Source organism: Vanessa atalanta, chromosome 4, assembly GCF_905147765.1.
Source record: "Vanessa atalanta chromosome 4, ilVanAtal1.2, whole genome shotgun sequence".
NCBI classification, from domain to species: Eukaryota; Metazoa; Arthropoda; class Insecta; order Lepidoptera; family Nymphalidae; genus Vanessa; species Vanessa atalanta.
The window spans coordinates 9744533-9771308 of NC_061874.1; the positions used below are offsets into that span (position 1 = coordinate 9744533).

Below are 26776 nucleotides of genomic sequence, written 5' to 3' on the forward strand. Positions count from 1 at the left end.
CTCTGATACAGTAGGTACACTGGCTTAGCAAAAATAAATCTTAGGCTAAATAATAAAAATACCACAATTGTAAAATTTAGTACACCAAATGTGCAAAATGTAAAAGCTGGTGTACTTATCTGCTCAGCTGAATTTCTTTGCCTTACTGTTGATGCCAAGTTACAATGGGTCCCGCATATTAACGGATTGGCTAACAGATTGAGTTCTGCGGCATTTGCGGTCAATAATAATTAATTTATTTACCGATATTGATAGGCCTTGTTTAAGATATTCCAGTTACTTTTACAGTATAATGTCTTACGGTATTATGCTATGGGATAACGCAGCCGCTATCTATACTGTATACCTATACACCTAGGATAGGATGTATTTGTCTAACTGTGCAATGTATATTACACGATATTAAAACGTAGTGCCGGAAACTGGACTTGCTTAAAAGTAAACGCAAAGTTTTTTGGAATAACCGGGGTATATACATAAAATCATCTGCACCGTAACTTTTTACTTATATTTATTTTCAAATGCAAAGGGATGATGTTACGCCACTGGAACTCTTTAAAAAGGTTTTAACCATATTAGCCCTGGTTCCATAACTTCCCCATTTTAATAAACACTATATGTTACCCCAAGTTCACTACAATAAATCAGTGAACACCACATTCAAATCGGTTAATGCCGAGATTGGTAACAAACGACCAGATAAACAGACAAAAAGACAAAAATAATATTTATTAGATACACCATTAATAACTTTATTTTTTCAAATATCTGCCATGTACAGATTTCGATCTGTTATGATCTTATTTATATGTATAGAAAACGAAACTTAATGTTTACACATTTTTCTAAATGTTAAAATTCAAAAAGCCAATTTACCTATACAAATAAACATACATACAAAGTTCAACCTAACCTACAATATATTCTACTACCCTAATGAAATAATATTTTATAAGACTAAACTAATTAAAGTAAGCGCAGATTTTTAAGAAAGAATATAATAATGGTACATTGATACATTGGTTTTTAAAGATAGTATTGTAACCTCGAGCGTTTTTAATATTTTTATATGTGCGCACGCTTGCAGTTTCTATACTACAAGCGCGGCGCGGCTAGCGACGCGGCTTGTATAGGCCAGACCGCGATCGACCAAAATGACAAGTATAAGTTGAACCCTATTTCATATGATTGACAACAATGATGAAAGCTCAACTTACATGTAATTGAATATTACAAAATCTTCGAATATATCAGTTTTTTTAACTTTGAGTTTAGATTAACTGTCAATTATTTATTAATTATTTTACAATTATTAATTATTTTACAGACTATAGTTAACCAAAGTTTCAACCAAATCAACTTGACGATATTTCTACAATAAATATTTACATGTATTTTTTTTGATTAGCATATCTTTTTTATTTGTGAACCGATTTTAATAAAACAAGGCTTATATGTTACACCGAGTTTACTACAGTACATCAGTGAAAACCGCATCCCAATTAGTTAATCCGATTCTGAGATTAGCAGTAACAAACGAACAGACTAAAATCCTAAAAATCATATTTTTGTGATGTATTTCGTTAATAAATGTCCCCAGTAATATATCTTCTCAAATATCTTCCATATACAGATTTCGACCAGTTACGATTTTATTACATGAACAGATAGAAGAAGAAGATATAGATATAGATCTTAAGTGGCACATTGATTATGTTATGGAATGAAATGGTAAAAAAATCTTACTTAGATGTTTGCCAGTTAAATCCAGGTGGCTCATTTGTCTATATTTTTACACTAACCGCCTGTAAAATTCCCACTATTGGGCTAAGGCCTCCTCTCCCTTTGAGGAGAAGGTTTGGAGCATATTCCACCACGCTACTCCAATGCGGTTTGGTGGAATACAAATGTGACAGAATTTCGTCGAAATTAGACACATGCAGGCTTCCTCACGATGTTTTCCTTCACCGCCGAGCACGAGATGAATTATCCTAAACCGAATGCAAAGGATTGCCGGAAAAAACGTGTTAAGAGCGGCGGCAACTCGGGAGCACAACTCCGTAGCACTATTGGAGGGATGCCATCAAAGAGACCCTCTTTGCATGAGGAATGCAATAAAACCTTTTCGTTCTAAGAGTACTTTGAGTATACATTATTAATTATATTTATGTATTTTGGGTCAACGCCTTGTTGTTCTAGTGATGAATCAAATGCTTTCGTGTAGCCTATAAAACACATACTTATATAATGTTTTCCTATATTCTTTTACTTTTTCTATTAATTTCGTTACTTGTATGTGATCTATAAAACCATTTGCGGAAAACAAGCTTGTTCTCGCGGTTGGTTTTCATCTAAACAATTCGTTATGCTGATTAATATAATTTTTGAGAATTTTTTTTATATAAATTTGTCATAAGACTAATTGGCCTGCAGTTCCCTAGGTCACTTCTATCTTTACGCTACGCGCACCTTCTCCCCCCGCCTCAATAGGCGCTACAGGCGCTAGGAGGGTTCTCAGTACCCCGGGAATCCCCCCTAGGAATTGAGGCCCGCATAGGTGGGCCGACCGTCAGGGCGTCACGGTAGTATGCGAAAGCGATCCCGTGGCGCCTACCGATGAGACGGAGAGGGTACCGCTGGTTTTTTAGTGGGTATTCCGGTGTGCCGCTAACATCTTGGGCACCGGCGAGTCCCACATACCCCCCCCACTTCCACGTGGGGGAAACGCGTAACGCGTTTTTCCAGCGAATAAAAAAAAAAAAAAGGTCACTTCTATCTCCTTTCTTATGTAGTAATACTAAAGTGGAATTTGACCACCGCTCAGGTGTAATTTCCGTCCTGAGTATATTAGAGAACAATATTTGTAGAGGTTTCAGATAGAGGTGAGATAGAAATTACATGATGTATGATTAAAATAAGTCAAAGTGAAAAATAAATTGTGTATATTGTTAATCTGCTTTTGCTTGTATAGTAGCTTAAACAATATATTCTTTTTTTTTTTTATTCTTTATTGAGGAACAATAGTAGTAATTTAAAAATAGGCTTAAGAGTATTTGTACAATCCACATCATTGTCCACGGATACTTTAAAACAATATATGGAACAAAGACAGACTATATAAAAGTAGATTACGGGTAAATAATTATATTCTTATAAGATAAACATCCCAACAACATCACGTTCAATCACGTAAACATTTAAGTAAACCTAATTTATACTTTCTATTGTTATTATAAACAAAAATATCAATTTTGTTAAAGGTTTCATTGTAACTTTGCATTAAGCGATATAAAGGTGCTCGTTTGCCAGCATTAGAATTACACTTTTTAATAGCGTCGCCTAGCCTCGCGAGTCTGTCGCAACGGTCTGGTTATCAAAAAATGTATTTCACCCAATAGTTCTGGACAGTCGATTTTTGCGTTACATATATTGTATAAAGTCGTCGCATCTAGGAGCTTACGCCTATTATTAAGATAAATTAACTTGTATTTTTTAAGAAGTTGGTCATAGGATAATCGGCAGTGAGAACATTTATAGCATACGGAACGTAGGTATTTATCTTGAACGCATTCAATTTGGGCTATGTATTTATTGTAAATAGGGTTCCAGATCTGTGAAACATATTCAAGATGAGGTCTTATTAGATTACAATATAAACGTACGAATGTATTAGAGTTTTTAAAGTCATTAGTGTTTCTCATGACAAAACCATACATTTTAAACGCATTATTTCCAATTCAGATTCTTGTAAACAATATTTATATTGGATAACATTATCTTTTTTTGTAAAAGTAATTGTATTACACTTAGATGGACTAAGGTATAACTTATTAGCTGAACAGTAACTAGAAAGCCTGTCAAGGTCATCCTGAAACTTTAGGCAGTCTGATAAGGTATGAATTCCTAAGTAGACCTTGAGATCATCTGCATAAAGTAAGAATCTACTATGTTTAAAGCATTTGTATATGTCATTTATAAATATTATAAAGAGTAGGGGACCAAGAATAGATCCTTGGGGTACACCAGATGATGCAATATATGAATCTGACTCAAAGCCATTAATTACAACTTTCTGAGACCTTTTAACTATGTAAGAAGAAAACCAGCGTAAAAGATTACCTCGAATTCCGTTGAATGCAATTTTTTTTAACAGAGTTTTATGATCGACCTTGTCAAAAGCTTTTCGGAAACCCGTGTACACAGCGTCTACCTGTATTCTGTTGTCCATATTTTGAAATAAGTAATTAGTATAAAGTGCCAAATTTGTAACAGTTGACCTACGTTGAACAAAACCATGTTGCTCTTTTATGATTTCATTATGCATTATAGAATATAGTTGCATATGCACAAGCCTCTCGAAAAGTTTCGCCAAGGTCGATAATATAGAAATATTATTGATTATTTCCTACATTTGATCTCGTACCATTTTTATACACAGGTGTGTTATTTGCATTTTTCCATATATCAGGAAATGTCCCTTCTTGCATGCACCTATTGTAAATTATCGTAAGCGGAATATAAATTGTAGTGGCTGTTAACTTTAAAAAATAGGGTGGTATAGAATCTGGTCCAGGCCCTTTAGTATAATCTAATAATTTTAATTGAGTTAGAACAGAATCTTCAGAAAATGTCATACTAAAAATATTTACGTGGGTACAAATACTACTATCTAGTGGTTCCAGAGAGTCTAAATTAATAGTTGAAGGTTCAAAAACAGACTGGAAGAATTGGCCGAACATGTTACATATGCTTTTAGGGTCATCAGTAGTTATACCCATGTAGGACATTACACTGGGTATGGCTGGTTTAGCTTTGCGATTTGAAATATAGTTCCAAAATATTTTTATATTATTAATTATACTTTTTTCAATAAGTGTCATATACATGTCAAAACATTTTTTACATTCGGCCCTAAACCTGTTACGATACATACAGAATAATTCATAGTCAGCCACGAATATACAAAAAATATATGCTTTCCTACAAAGCTTACCATTCCTATATTATATTTAATATAATATATTTATTTTGCAGACTTAACTAAATTAATATCATAGTTTAAAAAGTTTATAGTCAAAGTCAAAGTCAAAAATCTTTATTCAATATAGAAGTGTTTACACTTGCTTATTGATTGTCAAAAATCTACCACCGGTTCGGAATTTAGCACCTCGGACCTGAGAAGAACCGGCGAAAGAAACTCAGCGGGATATATATATATATATATATATATATATATATATATATATATATATTTTTTTTTTAATCTTTTTCCATGCACAATTTTAGCTATTTGAAACAGCCTGGAGGCGATCATTTCATTCCCAAGGTGTGCAGTCAACTAAAAAGTCATTAGTGTTGTAATATCCTTTAGCACACAAACGCTCTTTAACGACTCTTTTGAATTTTATAATTGAATAATTTTGAACGTTTTCTGGGATCCTGTTGTAAAAACGTATACATTGCCCCAAAAAAGAGTTACTAACCCTGTGTAATCGGGTACTTGGAGTAACAAGTTTATTCTTGTTCCTAGTGTTAATAGAATGTACGTCACAATTTCTGGGAAAATCATTTATGTTTTTGCGTACATACATAACATTATCAAAAACAAATTGAGAAGCGACAGTCATTATTTTAATTTCTTTAAATTTCTTCTTGAATCTTTTGGGCGCAGGTTATAAATTGCACGAATAGCCCTCTTCTCTTCCCTTATAGATGTTGTTTAAATAATGTACTTAATAAATATTAAAAAAACAAAACAAAGAAGATAAGAACGTCTTGACCCTGAACCTTAGGTTAAATAACAATCATATATCCCGATGAATATGAAACTTTTAACACGTAGTACAATCTCTCAGTAGTAGTACAATCACTCTTTTCTCAACTAAATTGTAGTGACTGATAAAAAAATAATATATGCTTTAAGGACGGTTGCCAAGCGCCAGTTGTATTTTTTTGGGTAAAAAGTTAAGCTCATTTTCGTTATATAAATAAAACGAAAGGGATTTACAAAATTACCTGTCGGCCCTGATTTTTTTAAATAATCAGGTCATAATCTCTCTGTTTGTTCCGGCTAATCTCTGGAACGGCTGGACAGAATTTGACGGGATTTTCGCCAGATAGCTGATGTAATAAGAATAACATAGACTACTTTTATTTTAGAACTATTTATAAAATAATAATAAAGTCACTCTGCAATATCCAACTACTATTCAGTACCGCGCATAGCCCTCGCGCCGCCGTCACGTCGGGTACCTCCCACCAACGAGTTAATATCAATAAAAGCTACCTAACACAGAATTAATAAGTTATAGTAAAATCTACGAAGCGAACAATAAATTTTAGGTAAATTGAAACGCGCACGAAGTTGCGGGCACAGCTAGAAGCCTATAAAATTACGAGTAAATTACGAGATATAGGTGGGTCTACATACAATATTTAATTTTTCTCTTTAATGTATATTTACTGTTGAGTTATATAATGTGTATACTCGTGTAAATCAATAGTAATTTCAATTGATTTCGTATTTTCTTGTACACAAATTATTTGACGAAAATAAGGATCTTGCATATCAGACATATTGATATGCCATTTCGATTACTCTCCATTAGATTTATCTAAAAATGAAGCAGCACAACCGATATGCCGACATCAATAATTACATAACGTTAAAAAATATGTATTATAACAAATACTATTAAATACGACTATTTGGACAAAAAATGCCGAAGTGCATTCTTTGAAACCAAAAAATATTCTTGGAGAACTCTAATGTAAGTATTGAAGATTGATAGGTATCTGTTTTCTTTTAGGTTCTAGCCCAACTCAGGTGTTTTTTAAGTTGTTATAATGATTCTCTAATCTTCTTAGTACCATTACAATTATGGTCATTATCGAATCAAATTTTAATATACATATACAAACAGAAAATGATAAGATACTATTGTGACACATCTGTACTATTGCCTCGGCTTAATTACTGAACTGAACGGACGTCACTTTAACACAATTTTAGTTTTGAGCGGCTTGTCTAGCATTATACCTATAAGGCCAGTGAGATTTACCCATACCAAATCAAATCGAAGATTAGCAGTTTTGCTTAAGTAAACTCATATTTCTGAAAATCCGTGTATATGTCTATATAATATAGCTTTCTACCTACGTAAAAGTCAACAGAAACCTTTATACATAATATGTTAAAAATCATAATTAATTTTCACGTTCGTTTCAAATCGAATAGTCGCCGATACTCAGTGACGCGATACGGACGCTTTAAGTACCTTTGATCGATAAATCGAAAACTATTTATTAATTTATTATTGAAAAAATGATTGTGATATTAATATTGCTAATTTTTGCGTTTGCCGTTTTAACATCTTGGATAATATTTATTAAAGATTGTAATACGTTTAATTTTCCGGGACCGCGACCTCTTCCTTTAATAGGCAATGGACTTTTACTACTAACAAAATCAAGAGGTAAGTCAAGATCTAAAATAGTTTAAAATATTAAAATTAGATTTGAATATTGTAAAAAAAAAATTCTATAAAGGTTTCAACTTCATTGCATATGCAATGGGCATATGCGATTAGAACATTTAGACAACTGATACTGCTGGAATTCACCTTCCTGGATAAGATTCTCTATAATGAAATTCCTGTAATATTAACTTCTCCCTATTAATAAAAATATACTTATCACTAACGAAAAGTCTGTATAAGCTAAAAACTGAAATATTAAAAATTTTAGTATAAATTTATTTTGACTTAGTAAGAGATTGGAGCAATCTGAATCAAAGGTAACGTTAAACCCTTAACCCTTAAACCCTTAAACCCTTTGTAAAATTTGACCAATACATTATTATGTATTCCTCACCGCTAAAAGATTTTAGTGACATTTGACTTTTGAAGATGTTCTTGAAATTATTTAAAATAAACGAAAATATAGTTTAGATAAAACGACTGTAGGTTAATTTAACATGCGAATTTTTGAACTTGACATGTCAAGTATTCTACCGCCAAGCAGTATTTTTGTCTTCCGTTAAGAAAGTGGTACAGACACATGGGACATAATATCTATATTCTCAGGGTTTCTGTCGCATTGTAGGCAATGGTTAATATTTCTTACATAGCCAATCACGGGCGATGGTTACCACTTATCATCAGCATGCCCATTTGATAGTCTGTCTACCTACTTTAAATACAAAAATAATCAGATTTAATTTACGTGTATTGTTAATATAACATTTTATTATTATGACGTACGACGCGTCTAGTATAAAAAATCTAACGTATGAAGATAATAATAATATATATTAGTAACCATACAAAAAATATAATACTAACAGTTTTTGTCTTAAAAAATACATATATTGTGAGATAATATAAAACAATTGACTGACATTGTTTTAGAATATTATTCTTAATTAATTTTTTGATTTAAATTAACAGCCTGTAAATTTTCCACTACTAGGCTAAAGCCTCCTCTCCCTTTGAGGAGAAGGTTTGGAGCATATTCCACCACGCTGCTCCAATGCGGGTTGATGGATACACATGTGGCAGAATTTCGTAGAAATTAGACACTTGCAGGTTACCTCACGATGTTCACCGTCAAGCACGAGATAAATTATAAACACAAATTAAGCACATGAAAATTTAGTGGTGCTTGCCTGGGTTTGAACCCGCAATCATCGGTAAAGTTGCACGTATTCTAACCACTGGACCATCTCGGCTATTTTTTTTCTTACTTTTATAAAATAACATACTTTAAACTTATACTGTATTCAAACTCCGATCTATGTTCCCTTTGTTGATTCTATACTTAAATACTTTTATGAAGCCTTAACAATATTAAAAATATAAAACTTCAGTAATTTCCGATATTAATTCAGTTATAAAACCATTTTCGTCAGATTCGCGCTCACACACCTGAATACCTTTTATTGACTTTCTTTTTATTTTAATTTTAACCAGTACTAATCCACTATAACTTGGCTGCAATACCTAAAACCCCAAACCAAATAATTTAAATAATCAATTACAATACTCCAGGCTAAGTATTGAAAAATACTGAAATCCTTAAAGTTTCTTATTAAAGATAAAGAAACTACTGTTCAATAATTAAAAAATAAAATTAAAATTATTTATTGACTGGTTAGATTTTTTTAATGCTATAGGTAGGTGGTCGAGCAAATGGGACACCTGGTGGTATGTGGTCACCACTGCCTATAGATAATGGCACTGAAATATTAATCATTCCTTACATCGCCAACCACCAACCTTGGGAACTAAGATGTTATGTCCCTTGTGCCTGTGATCACTGTACTGAGTACCTTTTGCTGTTTGACGGTAGAATATGTAATGAGTGGGGAAAAGTTCTTAAACGTAAACTGAACTAAACAACACAATTCGTTCTATCCCACAACATGTAATTCCATTTTCCATAAAATTGCACACTTATGCTAAAATCTGCAGCACTATTTATCAATTTTTTGCAGTTAATGTTAATAATAATAGTAAATATCTTGGCATTGTGTCTAATAAACACTTACAACGTAAGATTCACATTGAGCTGTTAACAAATAGAATCCACAGTTCGACAATAGTAATGTGATTCGAAAGGTGTATTTTGGCTTGTGCCAAGCGCTTGTCGCATATTGCCTTATGTTGGGGTAGATCAATGTGAACTGTTACAATTCGGGCAAATGTTTCCGAGTGTCGTCAAAAACCCTGCTAATTGTGACCTTGTTAACAATGCATTATCAAAAATTATATTCATAATTTTGTTTGCAACCAACAATTTAGTAACTATAATAGAGCAACATTTTTAGCCAACATTGAACATAGTGAACGAACGTAACCGATACCACAGTTTATTTAGAAATCACTTTAAATTCGAAATTGGGTGCGATTTATCATTCCTAACAGACTCGGCTACACAGCATACGCTGATATAAGTTTTAAACAATTAATATTGATACCGCTAGATTAGTTTATTTTTATCTAGAATTTTAAACAGTTTACCCTATGATAACTAAGTAAAATATTACTAATTTTGTAAATATTTAATTTTTCTATTAGTTTTCGAAACGTGGTACATAACATAAATTACTAAATATTTAAGTTTATTCTGAATTGTGTTCTGGCATGTTTGTAATGCTAACCGAGAGGGAGCTGTGCCCAATCACTAAGTACTGTATGTTACTGTAAAAGCTCGAACTAAGGTAAATCTTAAGATTTTCCAGTAAAACCTAAGATTTACCGACATGAGCTGGTAAATGTAAGTATTTATTATAAAGGGGTGACTTTTTCGGACTTTTACCATTCCAACCGAACCTAACCTAACATGTACATCCTAAGATTTACCAAGTGAATGATGATAAAAGTTCGAATCCCAAAGTTTTAAGGACATTTACCATTCATAGTTGATAAAATTTTACTGGAAAATCTTAAGATTTACCGTAGTTCGAGGTTTTACAGTAACATATATACCAAATGCTACTTTACGTATCAGATCCTATTAAATTCGCTTTAATTTAACAATGTTGTAAAAAATATTTTTAGGATTCCTGCCTCTTCTTCATAAGTTAAGGGAAGAATATGGCAATGTATTCCGGGCTCATCTGCTTCACACCGTGTATATTGTGCTGTCACACCCAAAGTATATTGAGGTTACTATATAAGTATCATTATATATTTATATTTACTCATTGAAACCTGCATTTATGGGACGAAACAACGTGGTAAAGTACTTAAAATCTTATCCTAACAAGGAGTTTGTTTGACGGTTAATGATTAAAGAGCGATACTTCTCTTTACAATATTGTAAATGGACGGTTAAAGTCCTTGATTAAATAAAATCGCTGTTGTATATTTGTTTATTTTAATAACTATGTTTTTGATAGGCTGTTATGTCTCGCAACGATCTAATAACCAAGGGATATTCGTATTATTTCCTGAAACCTTGGCTCGGCGATGGACTTCTTACATCTACAGGTACGAGATTATTATTTATTTTATACATAAAAAGTAAAAATAAGTAGCTAATAAAAGAGTTGTTTTTACTTAATGTTGCCTTTAATTTTGTTCAGAAAACCTGCTTGATGCTAAATATTCAATTTACGAAAAAAATTTTATTATATTGTATGCAGCCTTTAAGCCTTCAAATTAAATTAATTAATTGTTGATTCGGTTTCTCAATATTCAGCTTAACTAGGTCAATGACGTTTTATCATCAATGTTCCAGTAAATTTACGTCATCTCACATTTTTAAATAGTTAAGATAATATCTTAAAATTGTTGACCAAATTTTAAATCGTCAAAATCATTTTATTTACTTAGGATAAGCGTAGGATGGATCAATATAATATTAATAAAAAATAATTATAAAAACATCTATAGAAACGAAATCATATTGAAAATGTATAATTTTCAACCAAAATTACACTCAGACTAACCTTATCATTCCACAACTAATAGTAATTATAGTTTTTATTTTCCGATTGTAAATAAGTATAGTTCCTTATCGGGTCTTCTTTTGGTACATAATATGTTGGTCTATAATATAAAAACAATATCAAAATATGTGATTTATTTTTTTATCGTTATTCTAAGTGATAATAAGACTATTCAATAAGTACCCTTTCTTTGAATAATTTAATATGAATCTATAAAATATGCCAGCTATAAAACTGCGAAGCTAAAGTTATGAAAAAAATGGTGTTGCTTCTCAATACATACCAATAAGTCATAGCTAAACTATTACAGCACATTAATACAGCGGTACACAGCGGTAAACAAATTTATTTACCACCATTAAACTTTATTAAGTAATTATTAAAACAACTGTTATTTATATAAAAATCTTTGAAGGTCACAGATGGAGAACAACGAGGAAGTTCTTAACGCCAGCATTTCATTTCAAAATCCTACAAAACTTTCTGCCAGTTTTCTTGAAAAACGAAAAGATATTGATAAAGAAATTGCAAAATTACGCCGATGGTAAAGCTTTCGACACGTTCCCTATAATAGCTTTAACGGCCTTGGACAATGTCACAGGTGATCAATGTTATTAATAACACTATTTTTAAGTTTTACTTTTGAGACGAAACAGAAAACAGCCATAAATACATAGTGGCGTGTATCGTATCACGATGCAAAGTCGTTTTGAATTTTTTTACGATGCACTTCGTTGATTTTCTCGTCACAATACGGCATCGTATTGCATGTTTTACAAAGCCTACTAAAAACGAATGTTTCTCTTGCTTATACTAAATGATCACTGGCGGGTCTACCTGCCAGCCTCATTCGTCCCAGGGTACTGAGAAAGTCCTTAGGCCTGTATGGACTTCCTTATATTAGTGGAAAAAAGCCTAGTACATTTACAAACAAAGATGCTTATAAAACCAAGTTAAATATGTTTTTGCAGAGTCAATTATGGGCGTTTCTTTCGAAGCTCAAAACAATAGCGAATCTAAATATGTAAAGGCGATTGAGTCGTAAGTATTTTTGTATAATTAGAAATATTAATTATATTATTGTACGAACTCATAGTAATATCATATTTGCATTTTTAGTCTGACCAAGATCCTGTCATTGAGAATGCGAAACCCATTCATAGGTGAAGACCCAATATTCAATTTGCTTCCATATAAAAAGGTACAAGACGAAGCAACGGAAATACTGCACTCACATACGAGAAAAGTTATCAATTTGAGACGGGAAGAATTGAAAAAGTCAGAAATAAATATTAATAGTTTAAATGAAAACTCTGATTTAGGTATACAAACGTATTTTTAAACTTAAGATAACTTAAATATTTTCTAAGTTTTTTGGCTGAACCCCGATAAATTTAGGTGAAAGCGTCCAAAATATTCGCCTGTTCAATAATTTACCTCAGGGTCAGCGGTGATGGCCAAGTTAAAACATCATGGGAAAACATGCATAAATCAAATGAAATTCTGCCACATATGTATAAACAAATTCCTATAACCACATCCACTTCTGTATTAATTCATAAAAACTTCTTTAAAATTTAACGAGGTATTTGTCCAAATAATTTTCAATCAATACTTTTATATACAATTAATTTATTAATTAACTTGTATGTTTCAGGTATAAAAAATAAACACGCATTTTTGGACCTACTCCTTCTATCTGAAGTTGACGGTAAACAAATCAGTGACGACCACGTGATGGAAGAAGTTAACACATTCATGTTTGAGGTGCGTTCCACAAGACTACCACTTGAATGTTTAGTGTTTTATACAGTTCATAATATAAATCTTATTACGATATATATGTGCTATCGAATATTAAAATTGTTTTTATTGCATAGTGTAGTGTAACATAAATTGCATAGTGTACATATTACCACTGTTGAATTTATGTCAAATTTTAGGGACACGATACGACAACATCCGGAATTTGTTTTGCGCTATATTGCCTCTCGAAACATCCGGAGATTCAAGAGAAAATTCTAGAAGAACAGAAGAGTATCATCGGAGACAACCTAGACAGGGATCCAAATTATACGTATGTTTACATCTTTGCTATAATTTTTGTTCATCGTAAAGAACATAGTAAATACGTTTTTATTCAGTAATAAAAAAGAAAATACACAATAGTTTCTTGGATCTGAATCGAATGTCATAACTATTTTTTCTGCATTTGGTATTACAAATTCAGAAGAAATAACATCTACCAACAAGAAGCATCGTAAAATGTATGACATCGACACGCCACATCCTTAGCAGATCTTTACCCAGCATTAAAAGATTAACGGAATGTTAAGATAATATATTTTTATATGCAGGGAAGTGCAACAAATGAAATACTTGGAAACGGTTATCAAAGAGAGTCTTCGGATGTATCCTTCCGTACCTGTCATAGGAAGGCTTGTTACGAAAGATACTGGTAATTTTTATTTTTTATAAGTAAATAAAATAAACATTGTATTTAAATCTTAGATAAATATTCGCAAACCATAATATTTTTTTTCTAATGAAATGATCTTACCAGGCACGGAAGAGTATAGACTTCTAATTTCCAAAACTCCGGGCTTCTACTGAAAATATTATGACAGAAATTTAAACCCAGGACCTCGGTATAGGCAACCAACTAGATTCGAAAACTAACAAATCCTTTAAAGACTTATCGTATACTAAGCCTCATTTAATTATATTTTAATTTATTGATATTTTTATCTTATACCAGTTGTCGCTGGTTCTTTAAAAAAAATGTAAACATATATTTGTACACATATTGTTAGGCAACGGCCAATAACACATTCTTAAAAACATCGTGAACAGTATTAAGCTCTAAGATCAGAGAGCTGTTTTTTTACAAAATGAAAAAAAATTTCAATACCCTGCTAAATGCTCCCAAAGTCCTATAAAAAATTATTAAGACATTACCCATTAAAACAACCAAAATTCACTAATCAAGCAATATCAACATAGTTATTTTGACTCTTATTTTTTACTATTTAAAAACGAGTGTACCTATAATATATAGGTATATTTTTAATGTATATTTTTTTGAAATTGTCGGAAGCCATGACTGCTTAGTTAGTAGGTTATATTTTATTACTAGCGTTGAATCATTTACCCGCGTAATGGATATATGTCGAGTCAAGGATAACATTACATAATAATCTATTCAAGGGCTCGACATATTATGTTACTTAAAACTAAAAAAAATATATGAATACAAAACATTATGGAAAAAGTACAATTGTCTAACAAGGTCAAAATTGTACACCAATTTATATTTGATATAAAAACAATATGGCAACGTAACGTAATGTCAAACCAATATTATCATTTATAAAAATAACGTCCAAGCTTAAATTTTATTTTTTTTGTAGAGTTCATACTTGTCAATTTTTTTTTGACAGACCTGGGTTCAACGCCCAGGCCGTATGAAAAGTTATAAGGTTTCTATTGAAAGATTCTCACTAACTACCCGGAGTTTAATGCCGTTAGTTCTGCGTCTGAACTTTTTCCGGACATTTCGTATTTACCGTCCCGCGGAGTGTAACATTTCCTGTGTAGACTAATACCTCTTGAGGGTGACAGACGTGGCCGGAATTTCTCAGGACGATATCATCATCACTAATCGAATTAATATTTGAGAATTTAAAGGATATATTTATAAACCTAGATAATATTCTTTTGAAATATACATATCTAATCTCACATATTAAAAAAAAAACAATTTGCAATTTTATAAAACAACAATTAAATGTATTTTTTTAAGAGCAAAATCTATTTTTTTATTTATAAATACGGTAATTTTTAAATAATTTTTATCTTTTTTTGTTTTTTATGTAATATGAATGCGTGTTAAGTGCCAGTATTTTTAACAAACATACAACCTTGTATAATAATATTAATTGAACAATAATGGTAAACGAATATGACATAACATTAAACACGAATTAACCTTAGCTATACACATCTAAAAAACAGTTACACATACAATATTTTAATTTATTTAAATCGAATGGAATATTAGTGTTGTTAATTAACTTATGACCTTGTATCGGTGTTTTCGGCGAGTTTTTACAAAAATTTTCATTAATTGAATTTATAATATTAAATATATTTTTTTATAACATATAACAACGGCACTATATAATATAATAACGGCACTGAGTAAGTTCAGTCCAAACCCAGAAATAACAAAAACAACTCCATAAAATCTTCTATTCAATGAATAGAAGCTGTATTTATTTGGTTTATTTTAATTAAAAACTGTTTTTTTTCTGTTACAGAGATAGCGGGCTTAAAAATAAGAAAAAATGCGTCAATCCTTGTTAACATTTTCGAGATGCATCGGCATCCCGACGTTTACGATAATCCTATGGAGTTCCGACCTGAGAGATTTGATACCGAATCAGCCAGTTCAGGTGTGAACGCTTTCAGTTGGCTTGCGTTCAGTGCTGGTCCGAGGAATTGTATTGGTAAGAATTTAATTGAGCCAAACTCACTTAAAAACGCTTTAAAAAAATCTGAATTAAATTTAAATAATATAAAAATACATTCCTTCTTCTGTGTTGTAAATTTCAAATAAAATGCAATGTCAAGTAAAATGCAATGCAATATGGAAGATCTCATTATAGAAAGTACGACATCTAATAGGGTGGAAATATGTATTTCCATCTTACTTCTTATCTGTATATAAAGTTGATATTAAGTGTGATTCCTCAACTCTACGTTATGACTATTTTAAATCAATTAGTACAAATTGCGTCTCTTTTTCTATATTTAACGCATTTTTGAAAAAATCTTTATATTTTTAATACAATTTAAATGATCGTCTGCAAGGGTTTGTTAAATCCAAACCCACAACCCTGGTAATATAATCGAAAAACTATCTGAGGCAATCGACAAAAACAAACAAGTGGATTCTATGTATTTGTACAGATTTCAGTAAGGCTTTTGATTCGGTTTCTCACAGTATATTGATTTATAGATTAGCTGTGGTATATACCGACTTACGATTTTAACGATATTTTCAGTCATTTCTACTAACCGTTCTTTTTTTTGGGTGGTTATTAATTTTCACAATTTTCAATAAATCTGGTGTTCCTCAAGGCTCACACTTGAAGCCTATTCTTTTAAAAGTATTTGTCAATAATATTACTAATTAATATTTAAACTCAATAGGTTACGAATTATATGTCGAAATCGCCAAAATTGCTTTAGTATTTTCCAAGCTATGGCTGCTAACACACCAATCTCAAGACTATATATTAAGCTCTTTGAAGAAGCTCTGTAATCCGGAGACCAGTCCTTGAAGCTTTAATTATATTTATCTTTTTTTTTCATATTAATATTTATTTTTGATAATTAAAAATTAATACTATTATTTTATTTAAGTTTAACGTAAGCATACATTTTTATTGCTAGTTAACATCAACACATGTATACATGTAACCTATAATAGTGTTTACTTATAATTAGCTTATCAATTTGTTTTAGTAGTTTGATAGTGTTATAGATTTATACAAATTTTTGATAGCCCTAATTAATACAAAAAAAAACTTAGTAATTGGAACACAGACTCTGGTCGCATGAATTGATATAGCTTGGACGGGGGCTCCAACATTACATTTTTTTTTACTTTAATAGCCTGTAAATTTCTTACTGCTAAGCTAAGGCCTCCTCCCCCTTTGAGGAGAAGGTTTGGAGCTTATTCCACCACCCTGCTCCAATGCGGGTTGGTGGATACACATGTGGCAGAATTTCGTTGAAATTAGACACATGCAGGCTTCCTCACGATGTTTTACTTCACCGCCGAGCACGAGATGAATTATAAACACAAATTAAGCACATGAAAATTCAGTGGTGCTTGACTGGGTTTGAACCCGTAATCATCGGTTAAGATGCACGCGTTCTAACTACTGGGCCATCTCAGGGGCTCCAAATCAAAGTCAAATACCCATTCGAGGTGGCTAACGGTAAATAAGTTTATATACCTTTATCATGTAGGACAAAAATAGATGGAATATGAGCTCTAATTAAAACAAATAGATCACTATTTAGTCAATCATCGGGTTTGCCCTAAGCATATTGTTTATTTCTTTATATATAAAGTATAATACTTATATTATACTTAGTTGTAAGTCTTGGGCTCATTTTTCACAGATCCTTTTTAAATATAAAATACCATCACGTAGGTTTTATTAGACGAAGAGAATTGTTGACTATATATCATTTTATTTTTCAGGTCAGAAATTTGCAATGATGGAATTGAAAGTTACCATTGCTAGTATCATAAAGCATTTCATACTGCTACCAGAGAACATGCAAGATATAGGGCTCTGTGCAGAACTCATATTGCGATCAGATACGGGGGTTAAATTAAAATTGAAACCTAGAGATAAGAAGTACTAGAAATTACATAATGACTAATATTTTCCAACGTACATAAACTGCTAAGAATATTATATCAAACAAACTATGCAATTTATAAATAAAGATGTCTTAAATAAACATGTTTTTCTCATTTACATTTTGAACCACATCTTTTATGATAGATATGATTAGTTATTAAATTACTATGTATATGTATAATAAGTAGATAGTTTGTTTTTTATTGTTGTTATATTTTGCTGACTGTCTCGTTGGTCTAGTGGCTACCTTACAAGGCCACTGATTTGGATGATCTGGAATTACCTTCCGGCGGTGCATGGGCGGGTGTTAAAAAATTCAAATAGCGTTTTCTGTCAAGAAATTTTCAGAAGCAACCTTGTAACCTATGTTGGCAATAATTACACTCGGAGGTACGGCTTCAGAATGCAAGCATGTTGCGAGCAGGCTGGTGGTCCTGCACCTAAACTCTTTTCATTAAAATAGATTTTACAGGCCTACCTTATTATGAGAATATAAATTGAACTTGCGATTGTGCATGCATAACATAATATATCGGTCAGTAAGTCAGAGTAAAGTAGATAATGATGCGATTAGTAAGAGACAGTTCAAATTATTTGTTGCTAGATAGGCATTATTTATATATAAGTTCAATAGACATAGTTAATATAAATAATCGGTTAATTCGATGTAAACAAATAATATTTTTACTTTTAAGTTCCAAAGTATTTATTTAACTTCTGTTACAATTTCCAGCGCGTGCGATTTTTAGAAAAATTGAGCCGAAATAAATAGCAAATACGTTAAGAAAGTCACATATAAAACATTTGCTAAGTTAAAATATTCTAAAAAGAGAAACATAATGCTCTCAATTATTTTAAATTATTGCCACTTATAAATACTATTCTTTGAAAATTTATAAACTTCGGCGAATTTATTTACTTATAATAAGTATAATTATTTAACTAAATGATTAATAAACTAAAATATGATATAGGTTTCTGGCTCAGTTTATTAATTTTTTCGTGTAATTGATTATTATTTTAAAAAGTAACAATCATTACGAATACCAAATATCCTATGAAGTCTGAGTTGAGTCTTTTGAAAACTTAAAAAGTAAGTAGCCAAAAAGTTATTTACTTTTGGACAGTGGCCTGAACCATTGGTTGAATAAAAGTGAAATTTAAAATGCGCGATAAAAAGAAATGTGTAAACTGCATAATCATATTTAATGATCTCATTTATATACATTTAAGCACGTACCGTAAATGTGTTTGTTTTTTTAGTAACACGATTTTAGTCATGGGTCATAAATATAATTATATATACTCAAATATATTTAACGGTCTACTTTTTTATAGTTATACGACAAACAAGTTATATATATTTAATACCAATTAATACAATAGAAAGAAACCACCTACAAAATATATAAGTTTTTATTCCAACAATTTATTTTTTTTCATGGGCATAATTTGCCACAATAACTAGTTGCTTCTTTCCAAAAGTGAATGACTTGTTGGATATATCAAATTTTTGAATAATTTTAATTAATAATTTAAATAAATAAATAAATATGTATACAATGGTCAAAAAACTACAAACTACTTCCAAGGCAAAGTTCGACTTGGTAACACTGGTCTATTATATCAGTCAAACGTCAGGTGTCAATCGTTATATCAATGAATTATTGTAAATAAATATAATATTGCTTTCACAAACGTTGAAAAAAAAACAGATGTATCCTTTTGGGTATATATAAGTTACTTAGTAATATTTTATATCGGCAGGAATAATTCTAAGCAACATACTGAACCAATATTAAAACAATTTTATTACTACTATAATATCAATAGAAGTATGTCATCGGACGCCTTGAATATATCTCGTCGAAAGCTCAATGATGCACTTGGTGAAAAATCTACAAAATATTTCAATCACATGAAACAGTGGTTTCGCATGAAACTTACAAAGGAAGAATTTGATACGGAAGCCCGCGCCTTATTAAATCCTGATCAGGTGCATTATCACAACGAATTCTTACTAGCTTTATTGAATAAAGTCGAAGGTTTGGCAGAAACTTCAATAACTATTGCTCAAGAAAAAGCAAGTTCTCATAACAGGAATAGTAGAAGACATAAAAGAAACTCTCGAACATCTGAAAAATCAAACTTTGAACCAGCAGACCTATTAGAATACTTACCACCTAATTCACCACCAGGGGCTGGTAGCGATGGAGTCAAATATGCAACACAGGTGAGGATGTTATTATATAAGACAGTATATGTCTCACTTCAGGGCAAATAATTCTGTTCCAGTCAAGGAGAAATTAATTTTATATACAAACAAAATATTACTGATCTAAATTTTTATTTGTCTCATATAATAACAAAATTTTCTTAATATATTTTATTTATCATTTGTAACGATTTTCCATAATATTTTTGTTCATATACTTACTACACTTTAGTCATAATTGTACATAATTATTTTAAGAGAATCAACAAATAAATAATAATGTTGCAGGAAATATTCCTGCCAGACCATGCGCTGGTTGTGGGCCGGTTCATGTTAGCAGCCTGGGAACTTGGATTAGAAGGAGCTGACGATGAAGCCGCAGATCTTATTGTAGTTGCTGTCCAAAACTTTCTCAAAAATATCATAAGCACTGTTGTTTCGCAGAGAAAAGGTTATAAGTTACGAAATGAACGATTCATGTATGACATTGGAGCAGATATGCCTAATATCTGGCTAAGGAATAGTAATAAGTTATATGATCCCCAAAATGATGGAAGAATAAATTTAGATGACAGTGTAGATGCCTTAGGACCCAGATGTCCTCCGACTATAGATGAAGTTGAACATTCAACGGCATTTGAAATTGCTTGCAGGTGAGTCACAGTATTAAAAAAATAATAGACTATCCCACCCATAAACAAATTGTGCATTTCCCTGCTAATTATTATTTTTATACTCAAGAGAGACAATTATTTGCTTAAATAAAAATAATTCCTATTTAATTTGCATTATTTTCATTTATAAAGGTTTATAGATTTTAATAACATCTAAGTAATGTATTATAAACTAGTAATATGTTAAAATCTAAATCTTAAATGCTTTTATTTAACTCATATAATGTAGACTACAAGAAAATTTCATTTTGCTTTTCATTCATAATAAACAAATTATTTGCTTTTTTTGCATGTTTTTCATCATTATGATAAAACATTTTTATGAGTATTGAGCGTCACTAGTCAATCAGGTTAATGCTACCAAGCTCATTGTTGTACAGCCCCCTGACCCATGGCGTATAGGGTGAGCAGGGTGCTTGTTATAAACATATTTATAAAAATATAGAATATAGTGATAAATTCTTAATATAGTATATTAATTCTTGTTGTTTTGTTCCAGTGTACAAAATCCGGAACCAAATGATGAGAAGTTATCCGTCTATGAGTTTTATAACACATTACTGACACATAAAAATGTTATAGCTTGTCATTCTGTTTATGCTGTAAATATGGAAAGATTAGCAGTTATGTTAAATCACCCTAGTTACTAAATATATTATAAATAAAAAAAAAATACTTTTAATTCCTTTTGTTTTAATTTATAACGGATAAAATATTACATCACAAATATTATAATACAATCTTCATAAAAGGTTATTTACATTTATTATTTCAATACAATCATTAAAATTATTTTATAAACATGAATAAATTTAAAAAGTATTATTTATAATGGAAAAATATATTATTTTTATTAGTAAAAATACTTACATAAGTTTAGTTTGCTTAGAATTGAAATTAATTTTAAAGTATGGTAAGTTGTTAATTGTTATATTGTGTGGATCTATGTCTACATAAAAAATTAAAAATTGCTTCAGAGAATAAAAGAAAAGATTAACAGGAAGAGAAAAAAAGAAATAATTAAAATAATGCTAAGTTACCTAGGTTAGCATTTTTTTTGATAAAAGTAAGTTAAGGTAATATATAGTCAATTACAATCCAAACCATTTTATTTGATTAAATTAAATATGTTATAATGGTCCTATACAAGTAATCGCAAAAACAGTCAAATCGCCCTATTCTTACCAACCTATATAAATAGTTATACTTAAATGCTCATTTAAATAATAATTACATTGGGCTCTGTGAACGGGACATGAGTGGTGAAGTTCCGGGCTCCCCAGGATCAGAGGGTGACTGAACAACAACAGTTGGCACGCTTCGCCCTGGCTGTGGACTGCTATAGTGTTCTTGACCTAAATTCTCAATTTCTATCACTTCTGGCGCTGCCGGTGCCTGGCCTAGAACCCTTCTCTTCTTCCACGCTATATAACCCAGCGACGCAAGTGCGAATGCGATTAATATACCGCCAAAGGTAACACCGGTGGCTGATGCTGTAGACATCGTGTACATACCTAGAATTTTCGGCAAAAAAGTTCATCTCCTTTTAACAATAGCGATTCCATGTTTTATTTATTGATGCATGAAAAATTATTGTTTATTAAGAGTTGTGTTATAAAAACTAGTATTTACGAATGTATGTATCTATATACGAAAGTAAATATAAATGTACCTATGTATTATGTAGATTCATTGTTTTTTCAGTAAATAAGGGATATACTTAATATCGCACTCAAATAGTTATCAGAGCAATTATAATGTGGTAGATATACTGAATTATGAGTTCCGATTAAATTTATGATAAGTATTTTATGCAGTATCGAATGATACAAACCTTCGACCTCCAACCTGATAACGTCGATGTGCTCCTTGCCATCATCAAGGCCGGCCCCGCACGTCCAGTCCCCTACATCATCGTACTTAACTTTACCAATAGTCACAGCACAGTCTCCTCGGTCAAGGCTGCTATTTGATGGATAATAGTACTTCTTCAAAATAGGTCTGTAATTTTTTACAATAATTTAAACATAACCCATAAATCTAGTGATTATGTGTTTACATTAACTCGTGTAAATACAAATTATACAAATAACAATGTTGTTATCAGTAAATATAAGTATTTAATAATCACAGACCGTTAAATCTATAATAAATGAAAACACATCTTTGTTTTCCTTTTTTCGGAACACCGTGACCGTTTTGTTTTCTAAACAATTCGTAACGCAAGTTTACATATTTGATTCGTCAACGTCGAAGACTAGAGCTATGCATACTATGAATTAAAATTAGGCAAAAAAGAACAACAGATACAGTTAACCTTATTGTAAGGATATAATAAGTTCTTAAATAGCTTTTAACACTTACTGATCTTCCGTAACCGTCGAGTCTATGTTAAAAGATTGTCCATTGGGCGGTTCAAACCGGCAATAACTTAGCGGCATCAATCCCCTTGTTGTTGCGCATGCGATCGTGATCGGCTTCCCTAACTTTGCTGTAATATTGGGTTCTACGGCTGCAACTTTATTAACTATTCGCACTTGAATTTTTTTTATAGTTTCTAATCTAACAGACTGCCTTCCTATATGACAACCCCATTCACCACTGTCCGATTTTGTTGCTTTGATATTTTGAACGCATTTACCATTGGTAACAGCACGGTCTGCAAACCTGTTACATAAAAAAATATAGTAGATATTAAAATGCCTGTGTAACCCCTATTTTAAAAATTAGCTTGTTGTTAGAGCCACTTGCAAGCCTTTCTGTCTAGGTACCACCTACTCATCCAAATTCGACCGCTAAGCAATACTTAGTATTTATTGCGTCTATCTTCAAACCGAGACACAAAAGGTTTGATGGGTTAGTTACTCAGTGTAACTACAGGCACAAGGGATAACATCTTTGTTCCCAAGATAGATGGCGCATTGTTGATACAGGAAATGATTTGTACTACAAATGTATTTTGGCAGTGATCACCATTTGCCTAATCCTGTGGCCCATTAAAATTTCTTACCACCAATTTATATGGGCATTTGTGCCCATTTTAAATCAGGAAACCCATTTGCCCGCTTAATTATAAAAAACAAGAAAATTAAAAAAACTGCGTATTCACAAAATGAAAAATTAGCAACTTTTTGGTGTAAACGCGTATGGTAAAAGTTCCTGTACTACCTTAAGTTGTCAATAAAATGAATAAAGGTACCTTACAGTATTTGTTAACAATTTAGTTCAAATAATTAAGATTTAAACAAAGATAGGAATAGTACTAAATAATGTAACAAAATCATTCTAATAACTTTGTTGGACGATACAGGTATGTAAAAAAATTAAATTATTGCTTATCACTAAATATATTTTATTTAATAATTACCAACTAGTTTGTTTCGGTTGTGGATTATCAAACAAAATTAACCTTTTATCAAAACAAATGACAGATTGTTTATTAGTAGCATACTGTTGTAAATAAAATAATATATTAATAGCAAAAATAAATAAAATATTCCTGGCCACTCAAAAAGATAAGACTTCGATTATATACCTATTATATTATGTTAATTAAATATAATATTAATTAAAACTGTCTAAGCTACGCTATGTAAAAGTATCTACTAAAATATTCATTAGAAATCTTTACAATAAACTTAAAACATTACACTGCATTTACGACTTTTTTAACTACCTAGTAACTAAAATAATACTCACGAAAACCTTTTTCCACTGGGATGAACAAAACCGCAGTAAGTCATAGGAAAATCAGACTTGCATTGTATGCTTATATTTTCATTTTCTGATGCTAATATAGTTTCTTTGCCATCTATTTTAAATATCCTATATGCTGAAAGAATAAAGTTACACTATAATCAACCACTGATTCACAAGGAAGATGAAAATTTAGTTTAAAAAAAATCGTACCATTGATGTGCACAAAATTTTCACTAGAAATAATTAACGCCAGTGCGACAAGATACTGGCTTACGTTTATCATTTTAACTGTCACTAAGACGGTGTTAATTGTACTGTGAACCGACTACCCTCCGGCCTAGGTAATGGCAAGTGATAAACGCTTACTGCATAAATATCATGTCAATAGGTCGTGATTTTAAGACAGACTTTTTGATAATATACTGATGATAGTGACTACAAGTTAATGCCTGAAATTTATATGTTTTAGTTCTAATTATTTATTTTAGGGATCCTTGTCTTTATAAAATACAATCGATTTTGTTATTTTTTACTCGTTTTTTTTAAAATATGATATTATATTTTTCTTAGTAACTGTACTGATTATTTTCGGGTAACGCTTGTTTATATAATACAAAATACGCATAAATTATTACTCGTTAAATTGTTTTTGAAGCATGAATTTATTTTGAGATCTCTCAAGGATTATAAGAAAACAAAACTGCCCAGATTTGTTGTTTATCTATAAGAATGTACCTTAAATAATTTAATTCATTTAAAAATGTAGAAAAACAATTGTTAAATATTTATAAATATTCAATATAGATATAAATCAATATAAATAATAGAAGAAGAATATTTAAAAGTAACTAACTTTATCCACTGATAAAAGTATGTATTTTTGTACATCAATTTCACTCTAGGGAAGTTAACACGAAGTTAAGTGACCGCGTTTTTATTAGATGCTTAAAAAGCAAGTATTTCTGATAAACATTTCTTTTCTCTCAATTATACGGGGCTCCCGTGCCCCGGGGTACGGTACGGTGATACGGTAGATACGGCGGTAGCTACGCCCCTGATGCTGATACTAAATATATGACAGAATGTCTTTATATACAACTGTCACAGCTTTTTGTCATTAGACAATTCCAACCGCTATGTCCCTGCATTTTAAATCTATAATATCTTCGACAATATTTATGTAAATTACATGCTGTAAAGGGCCATATTGATCTATATTAAATTTTAGGTACTTAATTGAATTTAGATTTTAGATTTCCAGTGTATAAGCCATTATTTCTAGTAATAAGTAAAGGTTAAAAAATAGTTATTGTGGGTTATCCATAGAAGGTAGACATATACCGATGTGGACTTTTTTGTTGACCTTTTTTAAGGTTTACAATACCTTAGTACATTATTTACAGATTATAAACTTATAAATTTATCAGTGATTCTCTACTACATTACGCATGTATTATGTATATAAACCGTCCTCTAGGAACACTCCGTCTATAAAAAAAAAACGCATAAAAATCCGTTGCGTATTTTTAAAGATCTAAGCATACAGAGGGACAGATAGTGGTAAGCGACTTTGTTTTATACTATGTAATGGTAGATCTCGATCAATGATGTCATGCTTTACCGCCTGTTTGACGAACGTTACAAATTTAATTTACATTACAAACGTCTTAAATTTATACGACTTTATTTTATACTATGTAGTGATTTACTATTTTTATGACAACATTTACCAGAGTGCTAATAGAGTGCCAGCTCTTCCAACAGATCGCTGTATTATCGATCGCTGTTATCTATCTCTGTTTCAAAATTCGAAACAAAAAATATCACTATACCGATACATAGGTCAATGTTCTTTAAATTGCTTATTGATAGAACTGTATTTAACTATTATATTCGACACACTGACTTATTCACCCTGCTGGTCTAGTCGGTAGCAGAACTCCGACCTTTCACAGTTTCAAAGTTCAAATATTGTATCGGACAAGATATATATTTTTAATAATAGTTAAGTAAGTATTGATTCCAATCTGTTATGGTGGTAAATTTCATTACTTTGACGGTAAAATATTGGAAATTAATTATCACAAAATTATTCCTGCAGTTCATACATACCTACATGCAAACTCCCTGACATACATACCTACGTAGGCATTTATACGCTAAAATCATAACCCTTTTCAGTTTTGCCAGAATCTGATACGTAATTGTACGAAACTTTTTTGCTGACTGTACTTTTTTTCGAAAACTTCCAATTTCGATTTACTTTGACAAAGTTCCATTCCATTCTAAAGGT

General features: G+C 31.1%; 3 protein-coding genes across 5 annotated transcripts; 2 read left to right on the forward strand and 1 right to left on the reverse strand.

Annotated features, from left to right (window-relative positions):
- The first annotated feature begins 7132 nt into the window (after positions 1-7132).
- Positions 7133-17960, forward strand: LOC125077587 (cytochrome P450 4d2-like). Its single transcript, XM_047689543.1, has 11 exons — positions 7133-7475; positions 10560-10666; positions 10901-10991; positions 11868-12053; positions 12424-12493; positions 12572-12774; positions 13110-13219; positions 13396-13529; positions 13810-13910; positions 15772-15960; positions 17730-17960. Exons 1-11 carry the CDS (start codon positions 7325-7327, stop codon positions 17894-17896), a joined length of 1509 nt encoding a protein of 502 aa, XP_047545499.1. The 5' UTR covers positions 7133-7324; the 3' UTR covers positions 17897-17960.
- Positions 17961-19543: 1583 nt separating this feature from the next.
- On the forward strand, positions 19544-21434 carry LOC125077700 (transcriptional adapter 1-like). 2 transcript variants are annotated; one of them, XM_047689704.1, is made up of 3 exons: positions 19544-20128; positions 20399-20763; positions 21284-21434. In XM_047689704.1, the coding sequence occupies exons 1-3, from the start codon at positions 19733-19735 to the stop codon at positions 21432-21434; spliced, it is 912 nt and encodes a 303-aa protein (XP_047545660.1). In that variant the 5' UTR covers positions 19544-19732. The 2 variants fall into 2 exon arrangements, with proteins under 2 accessions (XP_047545660.1, XP_047545661.1); XM_047689705.1 differs by lacking the exon at positions 21284-21434 and adding an exon at positions 21098-21169.
- A 292-nt stretch (positions 21435-21726) lies between these two features.
- Positions 21727-24834, reverse strand: LOC125063853. 2 transcript variants are annotated; one of them, XM_047670517.1, is made up of 6 exons: positions 24694-24834; positions 24484-24616; positions 23149-23451; positions 22619-22785; positions 22004-22298; positions 21727-21942 (listed from the first exon to the last, which is right to left on the reverse strand). In XM_047670517.1, exons 1-5 carry the CDS (start codon positions 24764-24766, stop codon positions 22015-22017), a joined length of 960 nt encoding a protein of 319 aa, XP_047526473.1. In that variant the 5' UTR covers positions 24767-24834; the 3' UTR covers positions 21727-21942; positions 22004-22014. The 2 variants fall into 2 exon arrangements, with proteins under 2 accessions (XP_047526473.1, XP_047526472.1); XM_047670516.1 differs by having other exon boundaries at positions 21727-22298.
- Between the last annotated feature and the right edge of the window lie 1942 nt (positions 24835-26776).